Source organism: Rana temporaria (assembly GCF_905171775.1).
Source record: "Rana temporaria chromosome 4 unlocalized genomic scaffold, aRanTem1.1 chr4yy, whole genome shotgun sequence".
Classification (NCBI taxonomy): Eukaryota; Metazoa; Chordata; class Amphibia; order Anura; family Ranidae; genus Rana; species Rana temporaria.
The window spans coordinates 4,404-24,409 of NW_024404462.1; the positions used below are offsets into that span (position 1 = coordinate 4,404).

Below are 20,006 nucleotides of genomic sequence, written 5' to 3' on the forward strand. Positions count from 1 at the left end.
CCCGCCGGGAAACAGACCTAAAACAAAAGGAGAGGAACGATTAGCCCTATTTCTGGATGAAGTTGGATTATGCGATATTTGGCGTACGCGCTATCCGCAGGAACGCCAATATTCCTGCTTTTCGAAGACGCACCACACTTTATCCAGAATAGACATGGCGTTGGGTAATGACGAGGCAGTAACACTAGTAACCAAATATAGAATATGGCCCAAGAGGAATCTCCGATCACTCACCGATCGAGTTGACAATAAAAGCTAGGGGTAAATGGTATCCCAGTGAATGGAAAATTAGCCCTCATTGGCTCGAACTAATGAGTGAACATAATATGGTGATGTCTGCTCTCAAAGAATTTCTACAGATAAATGTGGGAACTGCATCAGCAGGGGTGGTATGGGACACCCTAAAAGCTCACCTCCGAGGTCTCCTGATTCAAAAGATAGCAGGGATTAAGAGGAAGAATAGGGAGGGCGAGAGAAAGACAAGGAAGCAGCTGCTACAGGCAGAGAAGAGATATGTTGAAGCCCCAACCCCGCACAGTTTAAAAGAGTGGCTAGAAAAACAACAGATATACAAAATGACTACATTAAAAAGAACAGAGGGAAAACGAATATTCCAGAGACAGAATCAGTTTGGAGAGGGAGAGCGAGTGGGGCGCTTATTATCTCTACTTATTAGAACCAATTCCCCCCCCTCCACTGTTACAGCAGTCAAGTTAGCAAGCGGGGAAACTTCCACCGATAAAACTGTGATACTAAACACCTTTAGAGAATTTTACGTACCCCTTTACAGCTCCAAGAGGAGGGAGGGGACCGAAGGACCGGGAAATTTTCTCCTGGGAATGTCCGTCCCGACCCTGTCGGAGGAAGATAACATTGATATGGAGGCGCCAATCACTCTAGGTGAACTCAAACAGGCAGTGGCGGGGATGTCAACTCAAAAGTCACCTGGCCCAGACGGGTTGCCCTTAGAGATCTATAAAAGATATGGGGATATTCTGTTACCAGAACTCCTCAAGACATTAAATTGGGCATTGATTCACGGAACGCTCCCCACCTCTATGATGGAAGCCACCATTATTGTCTTACATAAGGAGGGGAAGGATCCAACTGAGGCCTCATCGTATCGTCCCATTTCACTCCTATGTACGGATGCCAAGATTTTGGCTAAAGTATTAGCAACTCGTCTAAACCGGAATATTCAAGCGCTCATACATCCTGACCAATCTGGCTTCATCCCTAATAGGTCAACCAGTATTAATATCAGGAGACTGTTCCTGCAAATTCCAACAGAGGGGGTGGGTTCCAGAGCTGTTTTAGCCCTGGATGTCGCCAAGGCTTTTGACAGTCTGGAATGGGACTACCTATGGAAGGTCCTAGAGAAATTCAGGTTTGGCCCCAGGTTTATTAGTTGGGTGAAGCTGTTATATAACCAGCCAAGAGCCAAAATTAAAATCAACAACGAATTTTCTGAAACTTTCCAACTAGAGAGAGGAACTTGACAAGGCTGTCCCCTTTCCCCCCTCCTGTTCGCGCTGGAGATGGAACCATTGGCCATTAAAATCAGAAAATCAGAAGATATACAGGGGTTCCGTAGACTAACCATAGAGGATAAGATCGCACTGTTTGCGGACGATGTCCTTTTTTTTCTGGGAGATACCGAAACCTCGTTAAAAAATGTGATCAAAACGGTGGGTGAGTTTGGGCTATGTTCTGGGCTGGTCATTAATTGGGAAAAGTCAGCACTACTGCCGATTGATCCCCTTGGTGTCCAGATACCCCACGGAATTCCTCAGTTAAAAGTAGTAGCTATGATGAAATACCTCGGGATATGGATTACGAGGGACATCAATAGCTTTGTCTCAAATAACTTAATTCCCCTCTTGTCCAAATGGGAACATAAAAGAGACATCTGGTGTAGACTACCACTATCCATAGCGGGGCGATGTAATTTAATAAAGATGTTGTGGCTGCCCCAGCTACTCTATATCCTCCATAACTCCCCAGTCTGGATAGACCAAAAATGGTTCAAAAGGATAGAATCCATCTTTAGAGATTTAATTTGGAAGAAGGGACAAGCCAGGATTTGTCTCCAGACCATGCAGCTACCAGCTAAAGAGGGGGGAATGGCCGTTCCTCACCCGAAAACATACTTCCTAGCTTCGCAGTTACAACATCTTGCGAATTGCGGATTGGAGGGAGACGGGAATCCCGGTACATTGATGCTAATAGGGGCACCACATAGGACAATAATGGAGGCACTCGAGGCTGGCTCGTTTATTCATAAATGTCCAACTATAAAACTTATCCTTAAAGTATGGCAAACTACAAAAGCACTGATGGGCTACAAGGGAATAACAATGTTTGCCCCTCTCTGGTGCAATCAAGACTTAAGGGAATTAAAAGATATTGAGAGATGCAAGGAATGGGAGAGACAAGGGATAAACCGCTTAAACCAATTGTATGATGGAGAACATATGAAATCCTTTGCAGACTTGCGACAGGAATTCAATATAACAAATAAAACATTTTACAGATACCTCCAGATCCGGCACGGCATCCAAGCCCAGTTTGGGTCACAACCCATTGTATGGTCCTCGGCTCCTACCCTCCTGAAAATAACCTCTTCAAAAACAACTAAAGGCCTGATCTCCGAATTGTATTCCAGAATAGGAGCTAAAACAATAAGTAGGGCAGGCCCCATTAAGAGCAGGATAGGGTGGGAGAGAGACTTGGGGCAAATGACCATGGAACAGTGGAGCGCGATCTTGAGGAGGGGGGTATTGGTCTCGATCTCTCCATCCCAGCAAGTATCACACTTGTTCCTCCTGCATAGAGTATACTATACCCCCAGGAGAATGTTCAATCTTGGGTGGAGAAGTACTGACGAATGTCCAAGGTGCAGAGCGACAGGCAATCTTATCCACATGATGTGGAAATGCCCCAAGCTATTCAGATACTGGGAGGAGGTGATAGACATAATAAATAAAAACTTTTAAAACGAATTTGGAAGCTGAGTCTAAGACATGCCTATTAGGTAGTATTGATGAGGATAGAGTGCCTGCTGGGACCCTTGAGGTGGTGCTGAGATGCCTCTTCCAGGCAAGGAAGTTAATAGCGTGGAGGTGGCAGGCCCAGACTCCACCTACTGTCAAATCTTGGGTTGAAACTAGGGTTGTCCAGATACCGATACCAGTATCGGTATCGGGACCGATACAGAGTATTTGCGGGAGTACTCGTACTCGCGCAAATACCCCCGATACCTAAATAGAATACTTTCCCCCCCTTTCCCCCCCCCCACCGCTGCCGCCGCATCGCGGGACATGGCTAGAGGGACATTGCTGCATATGTGAGGGACATGGCTGCATATGTGAGGGACATGGCTAGAGGGACATTGCTGCATATGTGAGGGACATGGCTAGAGGGACATGGCTGCATATGTGAGGGACATGGCTAGAGGGACATGGCTGCATATGTGAGGGACATGGCTAGAGGGACATGGCTGCATATGTGGGGGACATGGCTGCATATGGGGGGGACATGGCTGCATATGGGGGGGACATTTAAAAAAAGTATCGGTATTCGGTATCGGCGACTACTTGAAAAAAAGTATCGGTACTTGTACTCGGTCCTAAAAAAGTGGTATCGGGACAACCCTAGTTGAAACTATTAATACAATGATCTGGAGCGAGAGAGTGACACTCACTAGACAGGGCAATTATAGAAAGTTTGTGAGGATGTGGAAACCTTGGCTAGACATAACGGAATGTTCTATATAAGAAGAGGAAGTCTTTCGAATTTAATATATACTTTAACCCGCTAGTGGATATCCCTTTATGGGGACGATTAATTTAATGAAGCAAATTAACCTAAAAAAACTGGTCCAAGGTGTGATGGGAGGGCGGATGGGTGGGCGAGGGTTGGAGGGGTGGTGGGGGGGGGATGGTGGACATAAGGGAAGACAATTTGGAATTTAAGAGGCTTTTTCACTTAATTATAATTATACAGAGATAGGGGGAGGGGAAAAATGTATGCTTGTGTATGTACTATGTTAAGTCTATGCAACTTGGTGTACTACTTTTTGTACTTTATATATGCAAACAACAATAAAAAATGTTATAATAAAAAAAAAAAAAAACTTTTTGCGTTGGTGGTGTAGTGGTTAGCACAGCTGCTTTCTAAGCAGATGACTCGGGTTCGATCCCCGGCCAATGCAGTCGCCAAGATGGCTTCCTCACCTGGAATGAAATGTGGAGTGTAGATTAGCGATGGAATAAAATGTAAACTGAAGTGAATGTCGGGATTTGTGTGGATTTTATTATTACACGGCTTAGAATAGATTTCTTGCAGGTAGGTGTGATTGTTCTGTATTCTCATTGTCAGCCAGCAGGTGGAGCAATCGCCTCCTTTTCAGGTATTTTCTAGGCTTTCCTTCACAGCTTGGCTGAAGAAAGGCCGGCTATGTACTATATACAGAGGGGGAGGGGAAATACCGGTCGTCTCCCCTGCAGATCGTTACATAGAAATGAAGGGTCTGTAATTTCTCTCATAGGTGTATTTTATATGATGGAGACAGAAGATCAACCAAAACTCCAGAGAGATCACATGATACAAATGTTATACATGGAGGAAAAGAAGTATTTGACCCCCTTAGTAGTTGGGGGAGGTTCCTTAGTAGTTGGGGGAGGTTCCATGTTTGGAAGCACAGAGGTCAGACGTTTCTTGTAGTTGGGGGAGGTCCCTTAGTAGTTGGGGGAGGTTCCTTAGTAGTTGGGGGAGGTTCCTTAGTAGTTGGGGGAGGTTCCTTAGTAGTTGGGGGAGGTTCCATGTTGGGAAGCACAGAGGTCAGACGTTTCTTGTAGTTGGGGGAGGTTCCTTAGTAGTTGGGGGAGGTTCCTTAGTAGTTGGGGGAGGATCCTTAGTAGTTGGGGAGGATCCTTAGTAGTTGGGGGAGGTTCCATGTTGGGAAGCACAGAGGTCAGACGTTTCTTGTAGTTGGGGGAGGTTCCTTAGTAGTTGGGGGAGGTTCCTTGGTAGTTGGGGGAGGTTCCTTGGTAGTTGGGGGAGGTTCCTTGTTGGGAAGCACAGAGGTCAGACGTTTCTTGTAGTTGGTGATCAGGTCTCCACACATCTCAGGAGGGATTTTCTCTTCTTTACAGATCTTCTCTAAATCCTGAAGGTTTCTTGGTGACTCGAAGGTTCAGCTCCTCCATACATTTTCTATAGGATTAAGGTCTGGAGACCGGCTAGGCCACTCCATCACCTTCATGTGCTTCTTCTTGAGCCCCGCCTTGGCGGTATGTTTTGGGTAATTGTCATGCTGGAAGACCCGTCCATGACCCATCTTCAGTGTTCTGTCTGAGGGAAGGAGGTTCTCCTCCAAGATCTTACAATACGTGGCCCCGCCCATTGGCCCCTCAATGCGGGAAAGTCGGCCTGGACCTTTATCAGAGGAACCCCCCAAATCCTCATGTTTCCCCTCAGAACTTTCTCCCGATCTTCTCTGAATTGTTCAGTCCCCCCCCCCCCCCTCAGGAAGACACAAGTAGAGAACGTCTGAAGTCTCCCAATGATTGTCTAAATGATTGAGAGAAGATCGGGAGAAAGTTCTGAGGTCAGAGAAGATCTGGAGAAAGTTCTGAGGTCAGAGAAGATCGGGAGAAAGTTCTGAGGTCAGAGAAAATCGGGAGAAAGTTCTGAGGTCAGAGAAGATCGGGGGAAAGTTCTGAGGTCAGAGAAGATCGGGAGAAAGTTCTGAGGTCAGAGAAGATCGGGAGAAAGTTCTGAGGTCAGAGAAGATCGGGGGAAAGTTCTGAGGTCAGAGAAGATCGGGGGAAAGTTCTGAGGTCAGAGAAGATCGGGAGAAAGTTCTGAGGTCAGAGAAGATCGGGAGAAAGTTCTGAGGTCAGAGAAGATCGGGGGAAAGTTCTGAGGTCACATGAGACCAAAATTCACCTCTTTGTCATCAACTCGACTCGCCGTGATTGGAGGAAGAAGAATGGTGACCCTAAGAACTCCATCCCTACAGTCACACGGGGGAGGGGGAAACACCCTCTGTATATATTTTACAAGATCTTACAATACGTGGCCCCGCCCATTGGCCCCTCAATGCGGCAAAGTCGGCCTGGACCTTTATCAGAGGAACCCCCCAAATCCTCATGTTTCCCCCTCCCCCGTGTGACTGTCGGGATGGAGTTCTCAGCGGTCCACTGACCTGACACCATAGGCGTTGCTATGGGCAACTGCACCCATCTGCTCACTCTTTACATTCAGCGCAGGCTTCTCATACCTTTGCTTTGCTGAAGCCTGGGACAAAGGGCATTTGGACACTTCATGCCCCCACTCACTGCACACCTGGCTTTCAAAACTTTTCACCTTGACAGCTGGCCGACCTGCACCAGCGTTGCCAGGGGCAACAGCATGAACTTTGACTTTGGCTTGGTCCAGCGCAGCCAAGTGCTTTTTGCAGAGTCTGGGGCTTGTTCTGTCGGCAACAAACCCTCCAGCCACAAAGTTTTGTCTCTCATTTCAGCAAATATCGCTTTCTGTTTGCGATTTGACCTTCCCATCGCTGCAAACAGGGCAATGGTTTATCACACAGTTCCTTCTTAAAGGGGTGGTTCACCCTAAAAACTACTTTTTTTTTTATTAGACTGGCCCCCCACATTACAATACGATTAAGGCAATTTTTTTTTTTTTTTATGCTGTACATACCTTGATACAGCATCTTCACCCGTTGCTTCGGGGTTGCGAGTCCCGCGGGAGTGGGCGTTCCTCACATGTCTGTGATTGACATTTTGACCAAAAACGAACTCCCCCCCCGTCGCGTAAGCCGCGTCACGGTTGGCGAAAGGAGCCGAACGGCGAGTCGGCGATATACTGCGCATGCGCATCGCCGTTCGGCTCCTTTCGCCAAGCATGACGCGGCTTACGCGACGGGGGGGGGAGCTTGTTTTTGCTCAAAATGTCAATCAACAGCATGTGAGGAACGCCCACTCCCGCGGGACTCGCAACCCCGAAGCAACGGGTGAATATGCTGTTCAAAGGTATGTACAGCATCAAAAAAAAAATAATAGCCTTAATCGTAATGTGGGGGGGCAGTCTAATAAAAAAAAGTAGTTTTTAGGGTGAACCACCCCTTTAATACAGGAAAAATGTTGGTGTACTTGCAAACAGCACACTTTCACATGCAGACTTCACTCTCTGCGATTCCACTCGAACCGTCCATTCACTGGGCCTTCCCAAATGGACATGTCTTCTCAGGCCATGTGCAACACAGTCCATTAATTGACCTTCTGCGCAATGCAGTTCTGATTACCACACACAGCTAGCAGAAGTTCACAGCAGAAAATGTTTAACTTCCAGTTCATATTGGCTGTTCATCATAGCATTGCTGCCAAAAACGCACGGTTCCTTTCTACTCACTGTTTGGTAATGCGCAGATCTGGAACGCTTCCAAACTGCCCGCATTCTCCACCATATGTGAGGTTGGGGGATCAGACTCCAAGGGTAGATGCGTTTTCCAGTGAAACGCCAATCCAATACTGGGTTTTTTAAGGGCTGGTAGCCCACTTTTATTTAAAAGCAAAGGGCCAGATCCACAAAAGGGATACGCAGGCGTATCTGCTGATACTCCGTCGTATCTCTGTTTCTATCTATGCGGCTGATTCACAGAATCAGTTACGCATAGATATCCCTAAGATCCGGCAGATGTAATAGTTTTACACTGTCGGATCTTAGGATGCAGTACCGCGGCCGCCGCTGGGGGCATTTCTCGTCGAAATTCCGCGTCGGGTATGCAAATTAGCACTTACGGAGATCCACAAAGCTTTTTCCCTTCGTTTTTTTTCCGTAAGTGTTAGTTTGCCGTCGCAAAATTAGGGCTGCTTTTACAAAGTGTAAACTAAGTACACCATGTAAAAGTAGACCCTTCTTTCCCACGTCGCTGTCCAATTTAAAAAAAAATAATAATAATTCCCGCTGCAACTCTTTTTTTTTCTTTTACACCCGTCGTGATTCTCAAAACTCGGCGCAACGTAAATCCGCACAAAGCACGTCGGGAAAATAGCGTCAGGAGCCTGCGCAGTACGTCCGGCGCGGAGCGCGCTTAATTTAAATGGGATTTGCCCCATTAGATTGGGCACGCCTTGCGCCGGACGGATTTAAGTTACACAGCTGCAAATTTCTAGGTAAGTGCTTTGTGGATCGGGCACTTAGGTAGAAATTTTGCGACGGTGTAACTTAAATAGGAACATTTAAGTTAAGCCCGCTGGCTGTGGATCTGGCCCAAAGTTCAAAGAAAAGAAAAGTAGCCCTCGCAGGGGGTTTTCATCATTCCTGTATCTTGGAAATACGTCACCAATTCAGCCTCCCGGCTTTCACATTCGCCATCCGGCTGTTCAGGCCTTTAGCTTAGGCCCCACGTTCTGCTCCTCAGAACTACCAGCGTCTCAGACATAAGCACATGTCTAGCTCATCTCTTGCTGCTCCAACAGTAATCACCTCTGCCTCCTGCAGAGATGCATCCACTCTGTCTTCTCTCACAGAGCTTTTGGGAGCTCACCTGACTCCTTAGCACAGACCTCCTGTCTGTGGGGTGGGGCCCTGAATGCTGCTCAGATCAGCCTTTAACCACTTGAGATCCGCGCTATGGTCGAAAGACGTCCACAGCTCTCAAGTGCCGGGTGGACATCCCTGGACGTCCTGTCGTTGTTGTTCCCTGTGTACACCACTGGGGGCGCGCAGCGGGGAAACAACGTGCCCGGCGCATCGCTTGGGAGCCGATGCGTGTGCCTGGCGGGCGCGATGTCTGCCAGACACACGCGATCGTCGGTTACACAGCAGGACGTGGAGCTCTGTGTGTAATGATGGGGTGTAAACACAGAGCTCCACGTCCTGTCAGAGGAGAGGAGACCGATCTGTGTCCCTTGTACATAGAGACACAGCATCGGTCACCTCCCCCAGTCACTCCCCTCCCCCCACACAGTTAGAACACACCCAGGATACACATTTAACCCCTTCCTCACCCCCTAGTGTTAACCCCTTCACTGCCAGTCACATTTATACAGTAATTAGTGCCTTTTTATAGCACTGATCGCTGTATAAATGTGAATGGCGCCAAATTTGTGTCAAAAGTGTCCGATGTGTCCGCCCCAATATTGCAGCCCTGACAAAAAAATCGCAAATCGCCGCCATTACAAGTAAAAAAAAAAATCATAAATCTATCCCCCATTTTGTAGGCGCTATAAATTTTGCGCAAACCAGTCGCTTATTGCGATTTTTTTTTTTGTTACAAAAACACGTCGAAAAATACGTCGTATCGCCTTAACTGAGAAAAGAAAATATTTTTTTTTTTTTTAAAATGGGATATTTATTATAGCAACAAGTAAAAAAAATATATATTTTTTTTAAATTGTCGTTCTTTTTTTGTTTATAGCGCAAACAATAAAAACCGCAGAGGTGATCAAATACCACCAAAAGAAAGCTCTATTTGTGGGGGAAAAAGGACGTCAATTTTGTTTGGGAGCCACGTCGCACGACCGCGCAATTGTCAGTTAAAGCGACGCAGTGCCGGAAGCTGAAATTTCGCCTGGGAACGAAGGGGGTTTATGTGCCCAGTAAGGAAGGGGTTATTATTAGAGGGCCCCCGGATGGCAACCCCCCTTTTTTTATAATTTTTTAGTATTTTTTTCTTTTATTTTTTTTTTTTTTATTATTTCTTTTTTTTATATATATATATATATTTATTTATTTTTTATTAAAGGGCTCAGATGTCCCCAGGGCCCCATGTGGCAAACCCCCCCCCTTTTTTTTATATATATATATATATATATATATAATTGTTCATTTTTTTTTTGTTTATATATTTTTTTTATTAAAGGGCCCAGAGGTCCCGGATGGCAACCCCCCTTTTTTTGTAATTTATTATTATAAAAAAAAAAAAAAAATTGTATTTCAATCCTAGGCCAATTTTTCTTCGCTGATTTCTTGTTTTTTTTTCTCCCTTCTCTTTTATTTATGCTCCCCTTGCCAGAACATCCGGGCTATTTTGTCACAAAGCGCTTTGGCACCACCGACCGGTGGTATATGCGCGCTTCCCAAATAAATAGTAATACATAAATAATAAATAAATATATATATATATATATATATATATATATATATATATATATATATTTATTTATAAAGGGCCCCAGATGACAACCCTCTTTAAAAAAAAAATATATATATTTTTTTATTTTTATTAAAGGGCCCAGATGGCACCCCCCCCCCCCCCCCATTTTTTAAGATTTCTCTTTATTTCTTCTTTTATTGGTAAAGGGGCCCCCCCCCCCGGTTCTCTGCTCCAGGAGGGCCCATGCCTGAATCGGTGTAAGGGGCCCCTAATTCCTGATGGCGGCCCTGTCTGGAGGCCTGGCTAGTAGTTCAGGACTTGAAGTCTTGAGCCCTGTCCAGGTAGCGATACTGATAAAAATAACATGACTTTGTACCCCCCAATATTGGGTTCAATAGTGGAAAAAAAATCTGATACATTATTAACCACTTCCCGACCGCCTCATGTACATATACGTCACCAGAATGGCACATTGGCATACATGTACGTGCCTGCCTAGACGTGGGTCGGGGGTCCCCCCCCCCCCCGCTACATGCGGCGGTCGGATTCCCGCGGGGAACGATCCGGGACGACGGCACGGCTATTTGTTTTTAGCCGCTTCGTCGCGATCGCTTCCCGGAGCTGAAGAACGGGGAGAGCCGTATGTAAACACGGCTTCCCCGTTCTTCACTGTGTCGGCGCATCGATCGAGTGATCCCTTTTATTAGGGAGACTCGATCGATGATGTCATTCCTACAGCCACACCCCCCTACAGTTGTAAACACACACTAGGTGCACCCTAACTCCTACAGCGCCCCCCTGTGGTTAACTCCCAAACTGCAACTGTCATTTTCACAATAAACAATGCAATTTAAATGCACTTTTTGCTGTGAAAATGACAATGGTCCCAAAAATGTGTCAAAATTGTCCGAAGTGTCCGCCGTAATGTCGCAGTCACGAAAAAAATCGCTGATCGCCACCATTAGTAGTAAAAAAAAAAAAAATGCAATAAAACCATCCCCTATTTTGTAAACGCTATACATTTTGCGCAAACCAATCGATAAACACTTATTGCGATTTTTTTTTTACCAAAAATAGGTAGAAGAATACGTATCGGCCTAAACTGAGGGAAATTTTTTTTTTTATATATTTTTGGGGGATATTTATTATAGCAAAACGTAAAAAATATTGCATTTTTTTCAAAATTGTCGCTCTATTTTTGTTTATAGCGCAAAAAATAAAAACCGCCGAGGTGATCAAATACCACTAAAAGAAAGCTCTATTTGTGGGGAAAAAAGGACGCCAATTTTGTTTGGGAGCCACGTCGCACGACCGCGCAATTGTCTGTTAAAGCGACGCAGTGCCAAACTGTAAAAACACCTTGGGTCTTTAGGCAGCATATTTGTCCGGGGCTTAAGTGGATAATATGTGAAGTTACGTTCTGGTGGCCCCAATTTTTTTTTTTTTCGTTTTTTTTAGTAAGACTGATTTGTTAATTTCAGTCAATTTGGTCTGAAATTTCCATTTTATTTTTTGCCAAAATTCTGGAAGCAAATCGCCTTTTAGGTTTTCTCCCGAGGAGTAAAAAAGTTTTTTATTTAAAGTTCTCTCTGAATAGTTTCTATTGCCCCTCTTTATCTCTTTTCCCTCCTCCTGACCATCAATTGCCACCGAGCATCAAACATCACAGCAATCTCTCGTGATCTTTTTATTGGTGCATTTATACAGATATATCAACCATCACCGAGATTTACTGACACATTCTTTATATGATATGGGATGTATAATACACTATAAAAGAGAAGAAATAGAAAAGATTCTAAAATCTATCAGATAATAATCCAGCAATTGAGGCCGCGGGTTTGTGAATTTTTCATTTTCGAAATTTCGAATATACGAATTTTCTAATTTTTTTATTTTTCGAATTTTTCATTTTTAAATTTTTCGAAATTTCGAAAAATAGTTTTTTATTCTAATTTTTCATTTTCGAAAATTCTAAAATTAAAAATTCGAAAAATCAAAAATTAGAAAATTCGTATATTCGAAATTTCGAAAATAAAAAATTCACAAACCCGAAAAAAAAAAAAATCGAAAATTCGAAAATTTAAAAAATCTAATTTTTCGAAATTGTGGAATTTTCAATTTTTTTAATTTTCGAATTTTAGAAATTCCGAAATCCCAAATTTTCGAATTCAATTTTTTTCGTACTTCCGAATTTTTTCATTTCCGAATTTTCCAAATTTTTATAATTTCTGAATTTCCGAAAATTTATTTTTTTCATTTTCGTTTCATTCGGAAATTTCTTTTTTTCCGGTTTTTTGCTTTTACCGCGCCGGCCGGTAATTGAGGCCGCGGCTTTGTGACCTTCTGCAGGCCTCAGCTTCCTTCTGTGAAGGCCACAAAGCAGCGGCCTCAATTATCGGCGGCCCCGCCGCGATCGTGCCGGCTGGTAATTGAGGCCGCAGCTTTGCGGCCTTCTGCAGCCCTAAGCTTCCCCAGGTCACAATTTCTTGTCGCAATTGCGACCGGGCGCCCGGATTTTGTCGAGGCCTGGACTACAGACGACTGGAATTTCCAACAAGAACTTTTGTTGTCGGAAAAATGATGAACCGGCTCTCAAACATTTTTTTTGTCGAAAAATTCCGACAGCAAATGTCCGATGGAGCCTACACGCGGTGGGATTTTCCGACGACAAGCTCACATCGAACATCTGTTGTCGGAAATTCCGACCTTGTGTACGCGGCATAAGAACAATGGTATAAAACTCATCCAAAAACTGTAAAGTCGACTCTATTAGGAAAATATGAAACATTATAATACATGAGAAAGGTGTATCAAACCTGAAACATGTGCAGGAACACCTACGCAACCACAAAAATAACCCAACAAATTACCAAAGACGCTCAACTCGGGTATGAATGGGACCTTAGGATTGTGGATCTGAGAGGCGTCCTCCTTTATACCGTGATCTGAGAGGCGTCCTCCTTTATACCGTGATCTGAGAGGCGTCCTCCTTTATACCGTGATCTGAGAGGCGTCCTCCTTTCTACCGTGATCTGAGAGGCGTCCTCCTTTATACCGTGATCTTAGAGGCGTCCTCCTTTATACCGTGATCTGAGGGGCGTCCTCCTTTATACCGTGATCTGAGAGGCGTCCTCCTTTATACCGTGATCTGGGAGGCGTCCTCCTTTATACCGTGATCTGAGAGGCGTCCTCCTTTATACCGTGATCTGGGAGGCGTCCTCCTTTATACCGTGATCTGAGAGGCGTCCTCCTTTATACCGTGATCTGAGAGGCGTCCTCCTTTATACCGTCACACATTATCATTGTAAGCCCCATTCACACGTGAACGAACTCTTTTCCCGACTTAGTTGGTGTAGGCGGTACACTTTTGTGGGGGTGGGCCAGCCACGCCCTGTGACCTTTGACCTCTGGAAACCCGCCTTCTGACCTTTGGGGGGGGTCCCTGTTCCAATTCCTGAGTCCTAGCCATATTCTTCAATGGGAAACCCTAACCCTAAGCCGAACCCTAACCCCAACCCTAACCCATGGAAGTCATTTTGAGGTGCTTTTTTCTTGCGTTTTTCTCGTATTTTAGGAGTGACGTGCCACCAGAAGCTTCTGTGGGGTAGAATTGGGGTGTTTTTTGGCAATAAAAATGTGTGTATCAATTGTTTTTACACATTCCCACCAAAGTCAATGGGGCTGATGACAGCAATACTATGACATCACCATGACATCACTAATAGAGATAACTAACAAATATTATCTCTGATCTCATCACAAAATAAAATGTGATCTGTACGTCTCTCTGCGTCGTCCTCCTCATTGCTCGGGGGTCTGATGGTGATTGGTTGTGGCCTATAACATGGAAAGTAACATTTACTTTGGGTCTCAAGTTTACAAGGTGGCTGCAAGGAAAGTTGCCCTTATCAGCCAATCAGATTTCAGGCATTATGTTTTTAATAATGATTGAACAATAAAAAATAAAAAATAAAAAATCTGATTGGTTGTTATATGAAAAGCAGACAGATCACCAATCAGACAAGTGCCGTTTCTCTCTGGTGCTTCGTTCCTCTGATAACTTCTGACAAGTTCTCCGACAGAGGAGGGAGATAAGCAGGGAGCTTGTCTATTCAGACTACAGCTCTGCATGTTCCTTCCTTCCTCTGCCTATGTGGAGGGGGAGGGGGGTGCCTTTCCTCCAATCCGCTCTCACATTCCAAACTCCCCACCACTGCTGAAAGAGATAGAAAAAGATTTCTAACATGATTTGCACTTTTCAAAGAGTGTAGAAAGGGTAAGAGCCGGTTCACACTGGGGCGACTCGTCAGGCGGCTCAGCCACCTGGCGAGTCGCGTCCCATTCTGTGGCCGTTTGAAGGAATTTGGGGGCCCCAAGCAAAATGGACATTGAGGCCACCCAACCCCCCCCCCCGCACGCACGCAAAGCCTTCAGAAACCACAGCATAGCGATACAGTTTATGTATTTTTACGTCTTTGTATTCCCCCTCCCTGTGTCTTTCTTACTCCCCTCCCTATGTTCTTTTTACCCCCCCCCCCCCCCCGGGTTTTTTTTTTATTCCCCCCCATGTTCTTTTTACTCCTCCTCCCTCCCTATGTTCTTTTTACCCCCCCTCCCTCTCTATGTTCTTTTAACTCCCCCCCTCCTCCCTCCCTACTGTACCGCACAACCGGAGATTCAGTTTCCTGTTCCCGGCCGGACTGAAAGGAAGTGTGCATTTCCTGTCAGTCCGGCCAGGAACAGGAAACTGAATTTCCTGAACAGCGCGGTACACGGCCGGAGTGACAGGAGGAAGGAAGAGGAGCTCGGCCACGTTACAGGGAAGGGGAAGAAGTGACTAGAGAGGCAGCAGTAGTGCAGCCGCCTGAGGCTCTCTATAGAGTGCTCAGACGGCTGCAGCATGTATAGGAAGCGCGACAAGGGCCCTGCTTGGGGCCCCAGGCCAGCTCGGGGCCCAAAGCAATTGCTTGGTTTGCTTGCCTTGTCGCGACAGGCCTGAATAGAACCGTTCTAATGGGAGCGACGCACGTCGCTACAAACTTAGAAAAAGGTTCTTGTACAGAAGTAATTTTGCTAATCGCCTTTGAAGTCGTCTTCAGGACGCCTTGCCGAGTCGCCCCCGAAGTCGTGCCGCCGCAGTGTGAACCGACTCTTAGACAGCAGATATTATTATTATACACTATTTATATGGCACCAACAGTTTACGCAGCACTTTACAATGTAGAGGGGGGACAGCACAATTACAGTTCAATACAGAAGGGGTGGGAAGGCCCGGCTCGTGGGCTTACATTCTAAAGGGAGGGGGTGGTGGTACAAAAGGTAATAACCACGGGGAATGATTTGATGGGGGTGGCTATACATGTAGAGATATATAGATATACATCTGAGGCTGTTCACCTCACTGGGTATATGTGAGGGTTTACATCCACTTTAAGGATGAACTGTTCCGCAGTACCTGCAGCTCCAGAGATCAGTGAGGTCGTGTTTTATGGCCTATTTTCTGCTTGTTAGTAATATGTAAATAGTGGACTGTCCATGGCCTGACCACAAGTCCACAGTAAAGTGGAACTATAGGCAAAACTTGAATTTTGGATAGAGTATGAGAGGGATATAACCCATTGGATTTATTTTTTGTTTTTTTGCCCTCTTGTGTCCCATTGCAGAGATTTCCCTTCACTTTCTGTCCCATAGCCAAACCGGAAGTGAGAAGAAATCTCTGGAAAATTAAGGGCATTCCTTGGGGCCCCCAAGGTCACCAGAACTGGTGTCCCCATTGGAAATTTCCCCCTCTATTATTTTTCTGGTGACAACACAAAATTTGGGAATTTCTTTTACTCTCACTTTTACTGATAATGGTAAACAGGAGAAATAGAGAGGCTGAATCTTCCTAACGGGGACACAGACAGCAATAAAAAATGAAAGGGGGTCTAACCCCTCTCCACTCTGTCCAACACAAAAAAAAAAAAACGTTACCTTTGTGAGAGATTTGAATCAGAGAAGATACCGTACTGGTTAGGGTTGTCCCGATACCACTTTTTTAGGACCGAGTACAAGTACTGATACTTTTTTTCAAGTACTCGCCGATACCGAATACCGATACCTTTTTTAAAATGTGTCCCCAAATGCAGCCATGTCCCCCACAGATGCAGCCATGTCCCCCACGTATGCAGCCATGTCCCCCACATATGCAGCCATGTCCCCCACATATGCAGCCATGTCCCCCACATATGCAGCCATGTCCCCCACATATGCAGCCATGTCCCCCACAGATGCAGCCATGTCCCCCACATATGCAGCCATGTCCCCTACAGATGCAGCCATGTCCCCCACATATGCAGCCATGTCCCCCACATATGCAGCCATGTCCCCCCACATATGCAGCAATGTCCCCCCACATATGCAGCCATGTCCCCCACATATGCAGCCATGTCCCCCACATATGCAGCCATGTCCCCCACATATGCAGCCATGTCCCCCACATATGCAGCCATGTCCCCCACAGATGCAGCCATGTCCCCCAAAAATGCAGCCATGTTCCCCACAGATGCAGCCATGTCCCCCCACAGATGCAGCCATGTCTCCCCACAGATGCAGCCATGTCCACCCACATATGCAGCCATGTCTCCCCATACATAGATGCCGCCGCCTAGTTAATCAGCGTGCGGGGAACATTACAGCTTTCATTTGAATAGCTGTCTGTTCCCTGCCGCGTATAGACACTCCCCCTTGCTCGGGATTGGACGGGTGATCTGCACTTTGATAGACAGATCACCCGTCCAATCCCGAGCAAGGGGGAGTGTCTATACGCGGCGCAGCGGGAAACAGACAGCTATTCAAATGAAAGCTGTAATGTTCCCCGCACGCTGATTAACTAGGCGGCGGCGTTGCGGTATGCGACGGCGGCGGGGGGGGGGTCGCTAGTATCGGATCTGGCATCGGGGGCATTTGCGGAGTACTCCCGCAAATGCTCAGTATCGGTCCCGATACCGATACTGGAATCGGTATCTGGACAACCCTAGTACTGGTGACCCCACAATAGGGATAAAACTTTTTTGCGGAAGAGAGTTCAATAAGACACGTGGCCACTCATTAAAATTAGAAGAAAAGGAGGTTGTAAAGGTTTGTGTTTTTTCACCTTAAAGCATCCTATGCGTCATCCTATGAGCCAGATTCTAATTTCTCACCAGATTCATCTCAGATTTCCTGTAATATGATCGTTTTGCACGTCTCCTGACCCCCCAGGGATCTTTATATGACCATTCTCTACACATAGCCCAGCATGGAGGGGCTCAGTGAAGGTGGTGGTGAAGGTGTGGAGATGTCGGATCGGGTCACACAGATCATAAAAGGAGATCTGCCCGGCCTCATAATCCAGATCTATCCTGACTCTGTTACTGGAGAGATTGGGAGATATTCTTACCTGTTTATTATTATGTATTAGAGAATACCCACCGCTATACCTACACAAACCCCAGGACTTCTTATTATTTCCAATCCCTGACTGGTCTACTCTCCTCTCTATACTGGGATAACACATCCCGACTCTGTAATGTTCCGACTCGCCGACATCCACTTCCCAGTAATGTCGTCCCGAGGAAAAACTCTGACTGCTTAATATCTGGCACCACCACTGGAATCTCTCCGGTGTTTCTGGACGATTCTGCTTTATATCGGACCAGGATACAGTTTTCATGTCATCTGATAGCTGTAGATTATTATGAGCCGTGTTCACATCCAATAATATGTCTGAAGATTCCTGTGCATAGAAGCAAACATTTCCCCCTTTTATCATATCAGATAACGTGTGTAATGTCTGCAAGATTCCAGACACGTCCAGATCCCCTCCATCATGTCCCACCCTGTCCTCATCTCCATCCTCAGTATCACACAAGTCCCCTGTGTCTGGTTTCTTATCTCCATCCTCAGCATCACACAAGTCCCCTGTGTCTGGTTCCTTAGCTCCATCCTCAGTATCACACAAGTCCCCTGTGTCCAGTTCCTTATCTCCATCCTCAGTATCACACAAGTCCCCTGTGTCTGGTTCCTTAGCTCCATCCTCAGTATCACACAAGTCCCCTGTGTCTGGTTCCTTAGCTCCATCCTCAGTATCACACAAGTCCCCTGTGTCTGGTTCCTTAGCTCCATCCTCAGTATCACACAAGTCCCCTGTGTCTGGTTCCTTATCTCCATCCTCAGTATCACACAAGTCCCCTGTGTCTGGTACCTGTAGGACAGTCAGTGGGTCCTTCATGTTACACAGCTCCTCGATGTCCCCCATCTTTCTGGACAGATCCTCCTTCTTTGTCTCCAGCTGGTGGATCAGATCAGACAATGAGAGGCGCTCTTCCTGGCTGGAGATGTTCCTCAGCACTCTCTTCTCCAGGTCCTCCAGATGTCTCCTGAGCTCTATGAACAGGGCAGTGACTCTCTTTGTTAGACCGGCTGATTTTTCTAGGACGTTCCTCTTGTGTTCCTGCAGACTCTGGACTCTTTTCTCCGTCTCCTCTCTCTCCGTCATCAGTTTCTGCAGAACATTCCTCAGTTTCTGTTTTTTATTCTCAGAGGCCTCATCCAGAGTCTCCACCTGGTGTCCCTGGTGGTCTCCATCCAGCCGGCAGGACACACAGATACAGGAGGAGTCCTCAGTGCAGTAATATTTGAGAAGTTCTCTATGAATGGAGCATTTTCTGTTCTCCATGGAAGTTGTGGGATCAGTCAGGACATGTTCTGGTGACTTGCTGTGGACTCTCAGGTGATTATCACACAGAGAAGCTTCACAAAGCACACAGGATTTAACAGCCGGTACCGGAGAGTGATAGCAGTAAGTGCAGAAGATTCCAGTCTTCTGATCGGGATGAGTAGATCGTAAAGTCTCCACTATGTTACACAACGTTATGTTCCTCTGCGGCGTAGGACGACCCATAGACCTTTTCCTGCACTGAGGACAGGAATAACCTCCAGACCCCTCCTGTGTATCCAACAAACGATCAATACAGACCCGGCAGAAGTTGTGTCCACAGCTCAGCATTACGGGATCTTTATAGATCTCCAGACAGATGGAACAGACCAGCTCCCGTCTCACATCAGCAGACGCCATCGCTGACAGCAGAAGAATGAAAGTGGAAGGAAACCAGAGGACACGTCTCACATTTTTCTGCACAGGGTTGGGCTGAACTGGTCTGGCAACTTTTTTCTGAAGGAAGTATGTGAATGTCTATGAGATGAAATGACGTTTCCATACACAGGCGTGTTCCGTCACATGCTGTGGTGACTGTTATGCCTCGTACACATGACCAGTTTTTCTGAAAACTGCCATGACAGCTTTTGGCCAGGAATCCCAGCCATGTGAATGCTCCATAGCAGTTTTCCCGACACGAAAACCTCCGGGAATCCCAGCTGGAAAAAATTAGAACATTTTTTCTTTTTTCTCTTGTGCGGCGTATGGTCTGAGCGCTGACAGGCTGACCCCTCCCCCACCCCTTCACCCTCTGCAGCAATGCTGGCAGCACTCATGCATCTATTTCCCAAAGAAGACCTCTGGAGATGACGCTGATCACGTGACCTCACCTTCTATGTTATACCGCTGGATGGTCCCGGCCACCCGTGCTGCAGATCAGTTTCAGGGTCTCGGCGATCTTCTTATATCCTCGGCCATCTTTATGTAGAGACACAATTCTTTATATCAGATCCTCAGAGAGTTCTTTGCCATGAGGGGCCATGTTGTCCTTCCAGTGACCAGTATGAGAGAGTGAGAGCGATAACACCACATTTATCACACCTGCTCCCCATTCACACCCGAGACCTTGTTTTTTTTTTTTTAATGCTTTTTTTTTATTTTATTATTTCCATTCAAGTACAAAAAGTTACGTATCCATGTTTTACAGTGCATACA

General features: G+C 46.0%; 1 protein-coding gene and 1 non-coding gene across 3 annotated transcripts; one reads left to right on the forward strand and one right to left on the reverse strand.

The window, feature by feature from the left end:
- The first annotated feature begins 4,141 nt into the window (after positions 1-4,141).
- On the forward strand, positions 4,142-4,213 carry TRNAR-UCU. Its single transcript has one exon. It is a non-coding gene; the product is annotated as a tRNA-Arg (tRNA).
- Positions 4,214-17,269: 13,056 nt separating this feature from the next.
- On the reverse strand, positions 17,270-19,555 carry LOC120921846 (E3 ubiquitin-protein ligase Midline-1-like). Of its 2 annotated transcripts, XM_040334328.1 has the most exons (2): positions 18,339-19,555; positions 17,270-18,293 (listed from the first exon to the last, which is right to left on the reverse strand). In XM_040334328.1, exons 1-2 carry the CDS (start codon positions 19,209-19,211, stop codon positions 17,304-17,306), a joined length of 1,863 nt encoding a protein of 620 aa, XP_040190262.1. In that variant the 5' UTR covers positions 19,212-19,555; the 3' UTR covers positions 17,270-17,303. The 2 variants fall into 2 exon arrangements, with proteins under 2 accessions (XP_040190262.1, XP_040190261.1); XM_040334327.1 differs by having other exon boundaries at positions 17,270-19,554.
- Between the last annotated feature and the right edge of the window lie 451 nt (positions 19,556-20,006).

Bases quoted from the DNA above. Each gene is read 5' to 3' on its own strand.
- LOC120921846 (XM_040334327.1), bottom strand. From the start codon at position 19,211: ATGGCGTCTGCTGATGTGAGACGGGAGCTGGTCTGTTCCATCTGTCTG.